General features: G+C 44.4%; 1 protein-coding gene across 1 annotated transcript; it reads right to left on the bottom strand.

Annotated features, from left to right (window-relative positions):
- Positions 1 to 924: 924 nt before the first annotated feature.
- LOC128835099 (sulfotransferase 6B1-like) lies at positions 925 to 14,572 on the bottom strand. Its single transcript, XM_054024468.1, has 7 exons — positions 14,185 to 14,572; positions 10,619 to 10,740; positions 7,025 to 7,114; positions 6,136 to 6,262; positions 2,595 to 2,689; positions 1,736 to 1,892; positions 925 to 1,228 (listed from the first exon to the last, which is right to left on the bottom strand). The coding sequence occupies exons 1-7, from the start codon at positions 14,459 to 14,461 to the stop codon at positions 1,098 to 1,100; spliced, it is 999 nt and encodes a 332-aa protein (XP_053880443.1). The 5' UTR covers positions 14,462 to 14,572; the 3' UTR covers positions 925 to 1,097.
- Between the last annotated feature and the right edge of the window lie 1,104 nt (positions 14,573 to 15,676).

Below are 15,676 nucleotides of genomic sequence, written 5' to 3'. Positions count from 1 at the left end.
AGAAAGAAAGAAAGAAAGAAAGAAAGAAAGAAAGAAAGAAAGAAAGAAAGAAAGAAAGAAAGAAAGAAAGGAAGAAAGAAAGGAAGAAAGAATTGGCAAAGCAAGTGGAACATTTTCTCATTTGTCAAACACCTGGAAAAGTAAGAAGATACATCTACATACTGAAATGAGATTGTACCCTTCCGAGACTACTGTACGCGTCAGAAATGTGGCAGATGTTGGAAGTATACAAACAGAAAGATGAATGCATTTCACCAGCTTTGTTTGAGAAGAATTTTGGAAACTCATTGGTTACACAATCTCTGCAATGTAAGTGTTGTACGGCACGAGTCAACAGACTGTGGACTCAGTTAAACATAGATGACTATGGTGGTTTGGCAATGTCATCAGGCTACCTCAAGGCAGAAGCACAAGGTATATCTTAGCTGTGTCTACACTGGAACTTCATTGGCAAAACTTTTGTCGTTCAGGGGTGTTAAAAAAAACACACACACCCCCGAACGACAAAAGTTTTACCAACTAAAAGTGCCGGTGTGAACAGCGCTTTGTCGGCAGGAGCGCTCTCCTACCGACAAAGCTGCTGCCGCTCGTTGGGGGTGGAATTTTTTTTGTCAGCAGGAGAGCTCTCTCCTGCCGACAAACAGCAGCTACACTGCGCGCCTTTTAGCAGCACAGCTGTGTCGTTAAAAGCTGCGTAGTGTAGCCATAGCCTTATATTGGATTCCACCTGGAAGGAAGAGAAGGCATGAAGGATAAAAAATTATCTATCACAGGACAATTGCAAAAGTTGTTGCCATCATGGAGACAATTTACAATTGAGTCAAACATCTTGCTCTGGACAGGCAGCAGTAGGAAAAGTGGGTTACCTCATGTGCCACTATGCACAGGAGATTCTAAGTCTAAATAAGTCATAGATGGGCAGTATTTGGACCACTAGCCTTATTTATTGTATCTCGGGTTTGGTTGTTTTTTGTTTTTTTGTGTGCAAATCCTTGCGTGAAAGTCTAATTATTTTAATCTCTGCATTCTCAAACAAAAGGTAGTAAAATAGATGATGTCTCTGAGTAAATGCTAATGTTATTCTGATAGTCAAAGATTTAGTATTTGCAGTATTTATCATATTTTAGCCTGGCTCCCAGTTTTGTTCCTGCTAAACATTCTTCAAATTTGGCATCCATTTCTTGGCTTTGAGCCTCAGTGAACAGATTCTTCCAATCTCCAACAGTACCTGCAAAAGAACAATGAAATAAACTAATAACTATTCCTGGAAGTATAAGATCACATGTCAGGCAGAGGTAGATAACAGTGAAATGCTGACACAAACAGTTGGAATGACTGAACTTATTGCCACATTTCAAATCAATATGAGGCTTGAAATCTTTATGGATGTGGATGGTGTTCTTAAAATTTTAGGTTAAAGAAAACCCTTTGCACTACATTTTGCAGGTATATATGCATGCACCTTTTACAACCAAGGGATTTTCCACAGAGCTAACATTTTGAAAGAACAGCATTCAGTGCCTGAGTGATCATCTAGCTAGGGATGTCCACTTTCAAGAGAAGAAAATTCATTATCAGCTATGAATTAAACACATTAATTCTGCATTTGGGAGCTCCTGAAAAGGTCACAACAGTCATGTATCTTATCAAGCCATTTAAATGTTAATTAGCTCACATGACCAATTTGGATATCTGCTCTAAACTCTATGACTATCATCACTCTGTATAAATGTACCTTTTCTGAAAATGATGGAACCAAATTTGCCATGTGTTTCTTGGGATTTATTGCTCATTGATTCGAATGTTGCATTCTCTGCAATAGACTGAATCTTCTCCTCAGGCAGAGAGAACCCCAAAAATTCAGCTATTTGTTTCACTCTTCCAAGTAAGTTCTGAAAAACAAGAATGTGATAGAGTTATGTATGAGTTAAAGCAAACATGTCAGACATTTCCCCTCTATCTTGTCAAATGAATGTAGTTGATACTATTCTCATCTATACAAAGGGCAGAACATTAGAGGAATATATTAAGTTCAGCAGCAGGAGGTTGCAGGAATGGTGGTTACTTTTGATAAGATTTTGGAATGTGCCTCCCTTGCCCAAATGGCAATGTGTTAGGTGAATGCTCTCAATCTTCTGCATGGATCTCTTTCTTTTAGTATTAATTACTACGGATAACATTTATCTAGCCACATCAATTAGCATTGTTCTATATAAGCACTGGCATTATTTAACCCAGAGAATTTACAGTTTAAGATCCTCAAACTGCAAACATGGACATGCTTAACTTTAAGCATGTGAACAATCTCACTGAAGTCAATGGGACCACTCTCATGCACATGCTAATGTTGCAGGATCAAGGCTTTCGTGCTTGAGGAGGGAATTGGGCTGCAGATAGAAGGGCTAGTAGCCAGTGGGAGAACAGGCTGCAACATCATATATCTGTTCTCTGCACAATAAGGTTTTGCCTGGAACAAAATGAAAACTGGATGAGACAAGATCCTTGAGAATATACCGAAGGGAGCAATTCTGTATCAGAACTGAGTACATGACCTAATAAGTCGTTTCCATTTTTAAATTTCTACACAAATTTACCTCTTTTATTTCTTCATATGTGATGATCATGATATTCTCTTCATCCATGTGTTCGTTCCAGGCAAGAGCATGGTCAAAATATGAGCTCCAGCAGACTAAAATGAAGTTAAGACAGAGAGGTCAAAAAACAGAAGATAATTTAAAGCAGGGGTCTCAAACTCAATTTACCTCAGGGTCGGTGCCAGTCCTCAAATCCTCCCAGCGGGCCAATAATGTCGCTCATGCTGCCCAGAACCCGCCCACTCCAACTCCACCGCCCACCTACCTAAGGCTCTGGGAGGGAGTTTGGGTGGGGGAGGAGGAGGTCTGGGGTAGGGGATTGGGGTGCAGGGAGCAGGCTCTGGGAGGGAGTTTGGGTGCAGAAGGTGTGGGGGGTTGGGCTCTGGGAGGGAGTTTGGGTGGGGGAGGGGGTCTGGGGTGTAGGCTCTGGAATGGAGTTTGGGTGCTGGGTGCAGGCTCTGGGCTGGGGCAGGGAATGGGGGTGCAGGAGGAGGGGGTGGGGTTGCAGGCTCTGGGAGGGTGGAGGCAGGAGGGGTGCAGGCACTGGGAGGGAGTTTGGGGGCAGGAGGGGGTGTAGGCACTGGGAGGGAGTTTGGGGAGAGGAGGGGGTGTGTCGGAAGGGGGTGCAGACTCTGGGAGGGAGTTTGGGGGAGGGGGTGTGTGGGGAGCGGGTGCGGGCTCTGGGAGGGTGTTTGGGGGAGGGTGGGGGTGTGGGGAGGGGGTGCAGGCTCTGGGAGGGGGTCGGGAGGTGCGGCGCTTACCTGGGGCTCCAAGGTGGGGCAGGCCAGGGGGCCTTCGCACGCTGCTGCCCCCAGGCACCACCCCCCGCAGCTTCCAATTGGCTGCAGGGGCGCTCGGGGTGGGGGCAGCGCGCGGCGGCACAGCCCCGCCCCAGGGCCGCAGGGAGGGGCTGGCAGCCACGTGGAGCGAGCGCAGGAAGCTGCTCAGCTCCGCTGTGCTGTCGGTGGTGGCCGGTGCCCTGGGCCATTTTAAATCGCCCAGAGGACACGTGGGGGGGGAGGGAAGTGCCCAGGGGCAGCAGGCGGGGCCAAGGGAGAGACCCAGCCCCAAAATTGCTGGAGCCCCGCGGGCCACACTGGGGAAGTTCTCGGGCCGCAGATGGCTCGCGGGCCAGGACTTTGAGACCCCTGATTTAAAGTATATTTAAATGGTCCCAAGATGAAATGTCCAGGCTAACTTCAATATAAAGTCCTGGAGAGCTTAGATCTTCTAATCCTTCAGTTCTGTTCTTAGTCCTTCTCTGTACTTAGTTCTTCTTTTTTTTTGGACAGATGTTATTTTGGAAGTCATTCACTTCAGACTTGACTTTTCACTTTCTTCTTCCAACTATTTTTTCATAATCAAGCTATACAGTTTCTACATGATAAGTTTTAAAAAAAATCTGTTTACAATAAATTGATTCTTGAATACATTTTGTAGTAATCAGTAACACAGCCGTGTGTATATTCAATCCATCACATAACCAGGCTAACATTGCACTTATGAAATGGCAAAGTTAAAAAATAACCCCAACAACACAGATTTAAGGTCCTGCAAACACTCACCATATGAATAATTTTCTTTACTTTAGTGGGATTATTAATGTGAGTAAATTTTACTCACATGCCTGAGTGTTTGCAGAGGTAGGCCCTTACAAAATATTAACAATTAGTTTCTACAAGTATACTTTATTTTTCAATAATTGTTTATTAAAATATGACACAGATTCTTTGCTGTATTAAATTTCCTCCTTTTGCTCAGGGGCTGTCAGGCAGTTTATGGTTATGGTTCCCTGATTCCCTGCCCAGCTCAGACCTGGCTCCAAGGTAACTTCAAGCAGCCTAGAGGCTACTCTAACCTATGGTAAGTGGCAAGGTCCCCAAGGAACTATTCATCAGTTAAGGTTAGTCTTTTGACACCACGCCTGTACCGGTTATAGCGGCGGAATAGTACAAGAATCAAGTATGCCAGCTTTGCGTCCATGGAGAGCTCGCCTACATCAGGGGATTTCTCAGCTGGACAGATCCAGCTGATTTTTGGCCTTTTCCTAACAGAACTGCACAAAAAGGGATGAAATAAAGAGACTTCGCTTATATTGTACATAGACACTATATTGTACGGTCAGCAATTTCTCAAAATCCCTGAAATGCATCTCAGTGTCTGAGCAGCTAGTATGACATAGGGGTTGGCTCAATATTTTGCTAAAATGCAGTTCTCTGCAAAATGAGTATGTAAAACAAGGCACCCTCTTACTAAACAGGTCTTGTTTCCCTGAGTGTATACAGTGCCCTCTCTGCTTACTTTAGGAAATAAAAAGCATCTTTAATGCTTTTCACTCCTTTTAACTCTGCCAAATCAGCACAGTTAGGAGAGTACAAGCTGGAATCTATTCCATCTTGTGCATCATCATCATCATCAAAATACCTTGCCAAATTGGAATGACAAGCCAGTGGGGTTGTACAGATGTTACTAAGAGTGCAGTTTGGCCTGCAGAGTCCTTATCGCGGTGGCAGTGTTGAAGAAGGAAAGAGCCCAATTTGATTCACAAATCCCAGATGGAATTTGAGGAGCTGGCAGTTACATAAAACATTGTTTATTTTATAAGCCTACCACTTCTGGTCTGGAAATAATAAAGAGATGTGCACAAAATCCACTATGCCATTTTTACAGTCTCTTTTTCCCCTTTACAAGAGAACTTCACTTGAAATGCAGGGTTCTTCAGTTTACAGAAAGGGGTTTATCTAGTTCAGTTGTAGCTCAAACCTCTGCTCAATTATAAATAAAGGGCCAAATTTTCAAAAGTGCCTAAGAGACTTAGAAAACCTAAATCCCATTTTCAAAAGTGATTGATATTATGGGCAGATAGGTGCCTGGTGGAATTTTCAAAAGTGCGTGAAGTCTCTGGGAATTAGGTACCCAGGTGCTTTTTGAAATCTCACTAGGCATCTATCTACATCTTTAGGCACTTATATGCCTTTAAAAATATGGCCTTTAGGTGATTAAGTCTCACTGAAAGTCAATGAGGGTTAGACTACTAAGTCATTATACTGTTAAAATTTTTACCCCAAACCTTTATTTTGAGTTGATCAAAAATGTGTACCCCTGCTCTGAGATGCAAATGAAAGCAAGAGAAAAAAGGATTTGAGAACAAAGGGGGAGAGGCTCACTCATAAATCCAGTTGTTAAGATGCAAAATCACAAGAAGGATAATGCCTTGCAGAAAGAAAAGGAAAGCTGGAGTTTACCCTTTGTGTGCTGGGGATGAAGTAGAATCCCTGTATACTGCGCCATCCTGACCATTTGAATGTCTCCACAGCAATACTCCCAGTGCAGAGCATTGCTCAGGGTTGAAGAAGAGAGAAGCACCTTCAACTCCTCAACATCAGGTCCCCTGCCTCCCCAACCCAAATCATTAGTTTGAATCCACTTGGGATTAATTTTAACATGATGATCACAGATTCCCTTTTTGGACTGCAGACCAAAGAAGAGTTGAGAACATTGTACTAGAGTGTTTATACATGCCAAGATCTAATAACTGTACCTTCTCCACTCATGAACTTTTGAAAGAACTCATCCCACGAGCTGACATTTGGAAGCCCAGGATTTTTGTTGTAGAAGTGGTAATAGGATACAGCTGCATCTTTTGGATTTCGAAATACCACCAGTACCTTTTAAAACAACAAAGGCAAATGAGTCTTTGGTATTTTAAGATAACCTTTGATCTCAAGGGTCCTGCATTAAAAACATATCAGCTCTTACAGGAACTGACATTTGGAAAGTGAGGCCCCAATCCTGCAAATTGATTTGTGTGGGGAGACCTTACACGTGCCTGGAGCCCCTATGCTTCATGGGGGCTCCATGGAGCAATAAGGGCTATCCCATACAGATCACCTTGCAGGGCTGGGATCTAAGATTCGACCTCTTTGTGTGAATTACAAACAACAACCAGTAAAAACTGAATTCCACTGTTATAGTGAAAGATGTCAGATTGTGGGATCTGAAAAAGCTAAGCAGAGAACTAGAGTTGGTCAGGAATTTTTCAGTGAAATGTTTTTTCACCAGAAAATGCTGACTGGCCAAAAGTTTTCCCAGAAACTTATTAATTTCTGGTTAAAATGGCAGAGAAAGAGGCATACATACACACATATCCCAGAATAGCCCAAATCCCAACAGTTAGGGCATTAACCTGGAACATCAGAGACCCAGGTTCAAGTCCTTGCTCTTTCTCTCTCTGGTTTTTCACAAAAAAAATCAAAAGTTCTTGGTTACATCCCAATGCCGAACAAAACCAAATGCTGAAACCTTGAAATTTTTTTTGTGAAACTGAATTCCTGTTTTCCAGGCAATCCTATAGAGAACTTCTGCTAGGGGAAAACTGGGAGTTGCTTAGAAAGTGGATAATATCAAACATTATTGAAATGCTCACTTACCTTTGCTTTAGTCCCAAAAACAGCCTTGGGAATATTATCATAATGGAGATGTGTGGTAAAAACACGTGGCGAAGGAAGACTTTTTATTTTCTAAATCAAAACAAAAAGTACATGTGAAAAAAAGGAACCACAACATTTCTACCTCAAATATGCTGACAATTCACAATATGTATACATTTGCTCTAAACATCTATTTTGCATGGAAAGAATTTTTATTGGTAATTGTTAAATTGTAGTCTCTCTTCTTGGTTCTTCTCGTCCTTCATGATGTCATCTAGATGGCATTGTTATTAAAGCCTAATTTCTGCAAAACTGTATCATTTTTAGCAGATTTCAAAATCATCCCAAAGCAGGTAGCATAGGGAGGCCAGAGAGTTAAAGAAAGAAAGCTGTTTGCATTGTTCTTGCTATTAATTCATTATTATTATAGAGCCCTAGCTTTTGTGCCATTTTACGTGGCAATATTTAGGCCCAAAGCAAAAGAAAAAGAGCATGCACCAGTGGTTGCTGCTGCAGAAAACACACACGCAAACACAGAAGGACTCCACACCCTCCTGTGCACTGTAGACAAGAGTTCCAGGGTAGATCATGGCAGAGATAAGCATGAGCAGTGAATTTTCTCATGTAGTAAACTGGAGAACAACAGGCTATATTGGCCAGTCCCTGGTATCTTGTAGTAGCCACTGCTTTCCTGCTGTGCACCAGCTCCTCCTGTTTAGGGATTTTCCCTTAGGCCTTGTCTACACTGGCAAGTTTCTGCGCAGTAAAGCAGCTTTCTGCAGTGTAACTCTCAGTGTACACACTGCCAAGCCACGCAGTGCCCAGAAACTGCGCAGTTGCAGCGCTGTAAAACAAAACAAAAAAACCCCACCCCAATGAGAGGCGTATAGCTTTCTGCGCCAGGGGTACAGTTCTGCAGTGCCAGGGTAGACATCCTGGTCAATTACAGCACTGTGATTGGCCTCCGGGAGGTGTCCCACAATGCCTGTTCTCACCTCTTTGGTCATCAGTTTGAACTCTACTGCCCTGCCCTCAGGTGACCAACCGTCATCCCCACCCCTTAAATTCCTTGGGAATTCTGAAAGTCCCCTTCCTGTTTGCTCGGTGACATGTGCAGTGGTCTCAGCGCATCTTTCCAGGTGATCATGCCTGCTCCACACACCAGGTGATCTCCTGCTTGGAGCAATGCTGGACCTCATCAGCATTTGGGGAGAGGCGGCTGTCCAGTCCCAGTTGCACTCCAGTTGTAGGACAGATTTCACGATGCATGACAGAAAGGAGCCATGACGGGACACTCTGCAATGCAGGGTCAAAGTGTCCTAGAGCATGTCCGCTTGGCGCTCCATAATGTTTAAGAGCTGCTTAGTGGCTTCGTTCTGGAGCTCCGTGTTCTCCTTTCAGTCCCTCTTCTCGCTGTCCCTCCATTCCTTCAATTCTTGTTTTTCGGCCGCGGAGTGCATCATGACCTCACACAGAAAGTCCTCTTCAGTTCTTCGTGGCCACTTTCTAATTCTGCGCAGCCGTTCAGCCGGCGATAACAAAGAGGGAGGCTGGGCTCCCAAGGTCATATCTGTGAAGCCAAAATGCAACATTTTACAGAAGCAGTATTGTTTGCAACACACAGACCACTGATTTAAAACACCAGCCGCTATTCGCATACCTGTCACTAACTGGCTGACCCTAGGCAAGCACACATGAGCCACAAGACCCCCAAAATGGTGAATAACTGTAGGGGCAAGGGAAATCAGTGTTCAAGAACCGTACTGTACACTGGGGATGTGGCTCTTGGCGAGAGCCAGCACCACGGGGGCTTATAATCATTCTTGTCCCCACATTTTCCACAGGCTGTGTTCATTATGGAAGATATCTCGCTGCTGAGGGTTAGCAGGGAATCAAGGGAGGGTCTTCTCCAAGTCTGCGGCTTCCACCCTGGCTCTTATGCGGCTCGCCTGTGTGCAGCAATGCTCCCCCCTCCCTCCCACAGGACAGCAGAGTGGCACAGGAAAGTTACCCTTAATGGGGCAAGAAACAAAGCAGCTCTGCCAAAGAACCTGTGGCAGCAGATTGCCCAATATCTCCATGCGAGTTTTGTGGAGATCTCTGAGGCAGATTCCCGTGAAGTGAGGGAGTCAATCAACACCCGGTTCTGCCGCTCAGACTAGGTATGTGGTGGTATGTGCATCATACAGACACAAGCCTGATTTCTGCCACCCTCCTGCCCCCAACAACTCGCTTCAGCTATTTCCAAAATCAAAGCCACTTACCAGGGGCCTCTTCTCCTGTTTGCGCTTTGCCAAGCTCCGACAGCTGTGACTGGCTAGTCTTCTCCGGGGTAGAGAATAGTCTTCTCCGGGGTAGAGAAGAGCTCCTGGCTGCTGGTATCTCTGACCTCTGAGTCGTCCTCTGCCTCTGGGTCCCGCTCCCCGTCCACATCCTCGTCCAAGATTTCCTCCTCCTGGCTTGGTCCACTCTTGACTGGCATGCGAGCCACCGAAATATCCACAGTGGCCTTCGCAGTGGAGGTGGGGTCGCCACCGAATATCACATCCAGTTCTTTGTAGAACCGGCAGCTCGTGGGCGCAGCACCGGAGCGGCAGTTTGCCTCCCATGCCTTGTTGTAGGCGTGAACATGCTATTACACAGGTAGCTGACAGTGTGAACACGCAACAGCGGTTCCCCTTCAGCGCTCTCTGAGCGGCGCTGTAACTGCCAGCACTGTAACTCTGCCAGTGTAGACATACCCTTAGTCCTGCAACACTGTCTCAGATTTTACTCAGGTTTTGCTCCATTGCTATCAGCCCATATGATGTCTTAACTGAGGTTCTTAAATATTTTCAAACGCTAATGAATTAAGTCTCACAGCACCTCTGTGACAAAAACAAGTAATATCTCTAGTTTACAAATGAGGAAACTGAAAAGGAGAGATTAAATGTCTCGCCTGAAGCCAGACCCAGAGCTGTGATTAGAGATCTCCTAACTCTTGACTCCCAATCTTGTGCATTACTTATAAAACCACCTAAAGAAAAGTAACAGTCCATCAGGTGTTACTACTCATGGTTTGCAATGATAACATTATACTCACTCACTCTCACACACACACACACAGAGCCATATACACTGTTAGAATCACACATTCCCTTGATCCTGCAAAGACTTAGGCATATGCTTAAGTTCACCTTGGAAAAGTCACACCTTAAACTAGGATAGATAGAAATCAGGAATAATCAGCTAATGATTTCATTAACCTTTTCTTTTCAAAACATTTTAAAAATATTGCACTCAAAATTTACACTAAGCTTTTGAAATTCTAATACAGCCGTGCGAGGTCCAGATTAGAGTTAAAATTAACTTCTGTTCTTTTAGTACACAAAAGTCAATTTCATTTCAAATCACATTTGTTTGCCTGTGTTTTCATATTTTATAATATAGTCCCACATACAAAAAGTAATTGAGAGAATTAACTTCAAATTACTTGATGTGGAAGTGTATAGCCTATCTGTAAAGTGTTTTGTACTTATATGAAATACTTTAAAATAGACATTTAAAAAAATACTATCTGCTGAAAATAAGCTTCATGAATTAGTCCATGCTGACCTGAAATTTTTCTGGCACTCCAAATTCAAGCATTGGAATATGCTCTCTTGGTGGTACCTCCTCCTTATTGTTTGAAACTGCAGATGTCAAGTCATTTAAAATGTGTTGAACCCAATTTGTTCCTGAAACATAAAATAACTGTTAGAAGGAGCCAAGTAGGAATTTCAGAACTGTAGCCTGTTAAATATCTAGCATCACTTTCTAAAGAGTCATTGTACTAGTCCTCCGTATAACTTGTAGCCGTTCCATATAACGTGTAACAGTTGTAGGTACGTAATTTTCAGACAGAAGTATGATTTTTACATTGAGAGGGTCTCTTTACTGCAACATTGGGGGGGAGAATGAAATCCTGTACTTTGGCAATTATAAGTTACGTTATATATCCCCTCAACTACTGTACTTTATTTATATTGCCCATGTGCAGATAATGGCAACCCTTGTAAGCGCTTTAAGGCTGCTGCTTCTGCTACGTTCACTGTAAGGATATGGCACCCATAGCCTGGGCCAACTGAATCTCACAGCCTAGGTCAACTGAGTCAGGCTCGTGGAGCTAAAAATAGCAGAGTAGACGTCTGGGTTCAGGGGAGCCTGAGCTCTGAAACCCCACAATGGGGGAAGATCTGAGCCTGGGCTCCAGCCCAAGCACAAACGTCTATACTACCATAGGCGCCCTCTCCGTGGGTGCTCCAGCGCTGCAGCACCCATGGGGAAAAATTAGTGGGTGCTCTGCACCCACCCACAGCCAAGTTCCCCTCTCACCCCCTGCTCCACCTCCTCCTCCCGAGTATGCCACGTCCCCGCTCCTCCACCTACCTCCCAGTGTTTCCCGCCCAGCCACCGCCAAACAGCTGTGGTGCTGTTCTGCACGTTCTGCCAGGAACGTGGCACACTCAGGGGAGGAGGCGGGGAAGAAGCAGGGCCGGGGCAGGGATTTGGGGAAGAGGCTGGAATGAGTGCAGGGGAAGGGGCAGAGTTGGGGCGGGGCCAGAGGTAGACGGGGGGGGTCGAGCATCCTACGGAAAGAGGGGAAGTCGGCACCTATGTACACTGCTATTTTTAGCTCCGTGTCCCAAGTCCTGCAAGCCTGAATCAATTTACTTGGGCTCCGAGACTTGGTGCAGTGGGTCTTTTATTGCAGTGTAGATGTACTAATTGCGGCTCAGACCCTGTTGCTACACAGAATTCTCCTTCATGGGGAAGGAGGAGGGCATCTTCATTGCAAGACTGAAGAATAGAGAAGTGAAGACAACTGATTAAGAGGTTTCCCGGCAACATCCTCAAACTGCCACCTGCTCTTTCTCTATTGCCCCAGTCAGCTCAGCTACTACACATATGCTTCCTTTTGGTTTGGCAGGGAAGAGTAGAGCATGAGCTGTGCTCAGGAGTAGCTATCTGTGGCAAAAAAGAGTATTACTGGGAGAGGAAGAGCTTTGTCCAACGATCACATGATCCCTGCAAGGGTACTATCATGAGTGGTGGGAGATCCCAGTTCAAGTCCCTTCTTCTCATCAGGAAGAGGAGGAAATTCATCTGGGAATCTCTCACATCCCGGGTGAGTATCCTAAAGACTAGGCTAAAGATTCAGATTCCAAGGCCAGAAGGGACCATTGTGATCATCTAGTCTGATCTCCTGTAAAACACAGGCCATAAACATCCCCCAGATAATTCCTAGAACATATCTTTTAGGAAAACATAATCTGTCCCCCTCCTCCCCCCAAAGTCATTTTGTGCAGAGTTAGTCTGCCTCTGAGTACACCTACTGGATCAGACCCTACAGATGAGATAGCTGGGACAGTGCCTATCTGCCTCTGGCTTGAAAACTGTGATGGGGCTTAGGTGTGAGGTAGGCATCTGGGTGCCTCCTTCAGTGTATTTGCCCAGAGGAAGAAACATAGGTGTCTAGGAGACTTTTACAGCAAAAATTTAGGTGGTGAGTAGATTTAGTTGTCTACAGGATAGGCAGCAGCTGAACTGGGGATTTGTAAATTGGAGTGGTGCCTAAAACTAGGACTTTGGTGCCTATGTCTGGAGTTTGCACATCTACATTCCTTTGTGGATCTGGGCCAAACAGACACCAACCTGTTACCAAGTGTTCTGAAAAAATCATCAGCCTTAGGCTGAGAACAACTTCGACAAGGGTACTGAATGGCATGTATCTCGCAAAAGTGGTGCTATTGCACCCTTAAGCTAATGGTGCATGAGGGGGGAGATTCTGCCAAGCAGGACCACAAGTTGGAACATGAGGGTTATATCCCATCATGGGTTTTGGTACCCCAGCTGGGAGTCTCCCCCACAGCCAAGGCAATCAGGAGCCTAATTAAGCTCAGACTCATAAAAAAGAAGAGGGCTGATTTATTTTCACAAGAAGGGGAGACAGGGTTTTGCTAACAAACATCAGGACAGTGCGCTCTGGAGGTATCAGAGAGGCCTTTCCTGTTTCTTTACAGTTTACTGTTAAGCTACATTAAGAGAATGTCGCCATGAATATTCCTGATTTGTGTTATTTTGGCTGAATAAGAACCCTATAAATAAACTGGAAATCTCTCAACTGATTTTACCTGGATCTCCTATGAACTGTCTCTGCAATTGCTCAGCCTATGGCTCTGCCAGAAAAAACTTTCAGCTCCAAGAATAGTTTATTTAGTAAATGGAGTTATAATTTAAGTGCTTTCTCATTCCTGCCTACATACTGCAAGGCCAACAGTATAATTTATTTTTTTATAGATACTCTGGTTATATTTCCTATATAACTTGAATGGAGATCACCTATTAGCCAATCAAGATTCCTTTTCAGTTTGCTTAGAAGAATCTTCCTTTTCTCCTGCATCAAGTAAACTCCTTTCTTCCTTCAGAGCCCTCTTCAAAATATATCTCCTATAATGTCTTTCCTTGTAGGATTCTATTCCCATCTCAAGTTCATACCATCTCTTACAGTGGGATTTTCAAAAGTGCTTAGCATTGGCCTATCTTTACACCCATTGACTTTAATGGGAGCAGAATTAGGCTAGCGCTGATTGCTTCTGAAAATCCCATCCTTCGTGACCTGTGTGTGAACTGTCTTGTCTGTTCTAAACTAGTGGTGGGGACCGTGCCTCTTTATACCTGTGTACAGCTCTAAGCCTGCCATTAGTGTGTTATTAACAAAGTTTTGGGGCAGTTCAGATTCTCTTCTGGCTCTGAATTCTCTTCATCTTCACCATATATATGAAGGTATAATGCGGTATTTATGCACAAAAAAGATTAATTACAGCAGCTATAGGAATCGAAGAGCTTAAAATATCCTGACACTTGTGTATTTAAGCTCTCCATAATCTTGCATGATTCTTCGTATTTAATTTACTACAGCCAGAAGCATGTCTGTCATGGCTAGATTAAACACACATCTGAAATTATAAAAGAGGAAAACACACGGCTCACTAGCACAGTGCTTCCCTGTGACAAATGAGGATTTACTGCATGTAGCATTTGAATTTCAGTGCTTTTCTGCATTCTTAGAAAATAATCACACATATTTAACATCTAAGCACTTTTTCTTTCAATTTTGCACCAAAAAAATCCAGACTTACCGCATTTAGGATAAGCAACTAGGAACACATCATCTTTTCTAACTTCCATGATGTCCAATGCTTGGAAGGTCTCAGGGCGACACATCGCACTAGGGTATAGCACCCCCTTGTACGTGACCAGCAGCTCCTCAGGTTTTTTCCCTTTAGCTGCATCAAAAGCTTTGTCTATTTCCCTAACAAAGTTGTCCATAGCCATGGCTGGAGTTTGCTTTACCTTTTGCCAGCCTCTGCCCTTAAACAATGTCTCTAGGAAGAGGCTGATGAGGAACTCTGACATATGAACTCACTGGCTTATTTGTTGCCTCACCCTGTCTCTCTCTTGCCCAATGAGGGAAATCACAACTAAGAGAAGTCTTGAATTACAAACTCAGGGTGCGTGCGTGTGAACTCTTGGTCATGAACTGTAACTGATTTCAGCCAGTGTTGAGGATTACACTTAACTTCCGCTTTTCTTTGGCATGAATAGTAATGGGAGGAGTAAGTAAACAGAAACTGCTAGTGGGATAACAGGGAGAAACAAATTGTGCTTTTTCAGCCCCTCAGCCTCCATGTGGAATGATAACACTCGTTCACCTACCTAACCCCCTGCTGTTAAGTTTCCACCTAAGGTAAAGTGATCTCTTATGCAATCTCTTACGCAACCTGGGAATTGCTCATGTAGAATCATGCTGCTGTTTGCGTGAGAACTAGAAGTTGTAAAGCTGGATGAATCACCACAATAACAGGAAAGAGAGAGGACTAAAGGGAGATGGGTTAATTGCTTCTCAGGCTTTCAGGATTACAGCGGTTTTACAACAGAGAGATTGGGATCTCTTCATAGTAAAGATTGTGCCTATCTTTTTCCTATAAGACTAATCCTGATAGCCAAATTAGGGTTTTAAGTAAAACCAACAAAACAGCCCTCTCTGTAAAGGCTGGATACTCCAGTATCTAATATTAACCCTCCACATAAAATCTGTTACTGTCCACAAGGGACTCAACAAGGGAATCCAATCAAGCCCATTCACCAGTATTCTTCAGAGACTCCACACTTAAGATATAGGTCAGAAATCAATTTTACTATGTCCAGTTGTGACATACCGTGGCAGAATCCAGACTAGTGGGGGTTGTGTCATCCCTGCCCTGCAACCTTGGGTGCCCTACGATGCCTTGCCGTAGCAGCTCCTACCTGGGCTACTCACAAAGAGTCTCCCAGCATGCAAGCCACACCTTGAGTGTCTGCATGTAACTGCAGCCTGTTAGCTACACAGGGCTCTCACCAGTATTGATCAGTGCTTAATTTGTGCTGGGTCTGAGTCCCAGCACCTCTGGGCTTGGCAGTTCATAGCCCCAGCACCTCTGGACTTACCACCTCAGTTATTTCGTGTGCACAAGAGATTCAAGCAGCAGCGCAACCCTCCACCTCCACTCACCCGTCACTCAGCTGCCAAAGGAATGTCCGTGGAGCACTGCATGGCTGCTTGCGTGACGCTTCAGTCCCACCGTCCTGCCA

Source organism: Malaclemys terrapin, chromosome 3, assembly GCF_027887155.1.
Source record: "Malaclemys terrapin pileata isolate rMalTer1 chromosome 3, rMalTer1.hap1, whole genome shotgun sequence".
NCBI classification, from domain to species: domain Eukaryota; kingdom Metazoa; phylum Chordata; order Testudines; family Emydidae; genus Malaclemys; species Malaclemys terrapin.
This window is presented reverse-complemented; position numbering and strand designations above follow the sequence as displayed.

Excerpts from the sequence above, each read along its gene's own strand:
- LOC128835099 (XM_054024468.1), bottom strand. The coding sequence starts at position 14,461 with ATGTCAGAGTTCCTCATCAGCCTCTTCCTAGAGACATTGTTTAAGGGC. Across the intron at positions 10,741-14,184 it reads AGTTGCTTATCCTAAATGCG|GAACAAATTGGGTTCAACAC; the intron begins GTAAGTCTGGAT and ends TTTATGTTTCAG. Across the intron at positions 7,115-10,618 it reads GAGTGCCAGAAAAATTTCAG|AAAATAAAAAGTCTTCCTTC; the intron begins GTCAGCATGGAC and ends GTTTTGATTTAG.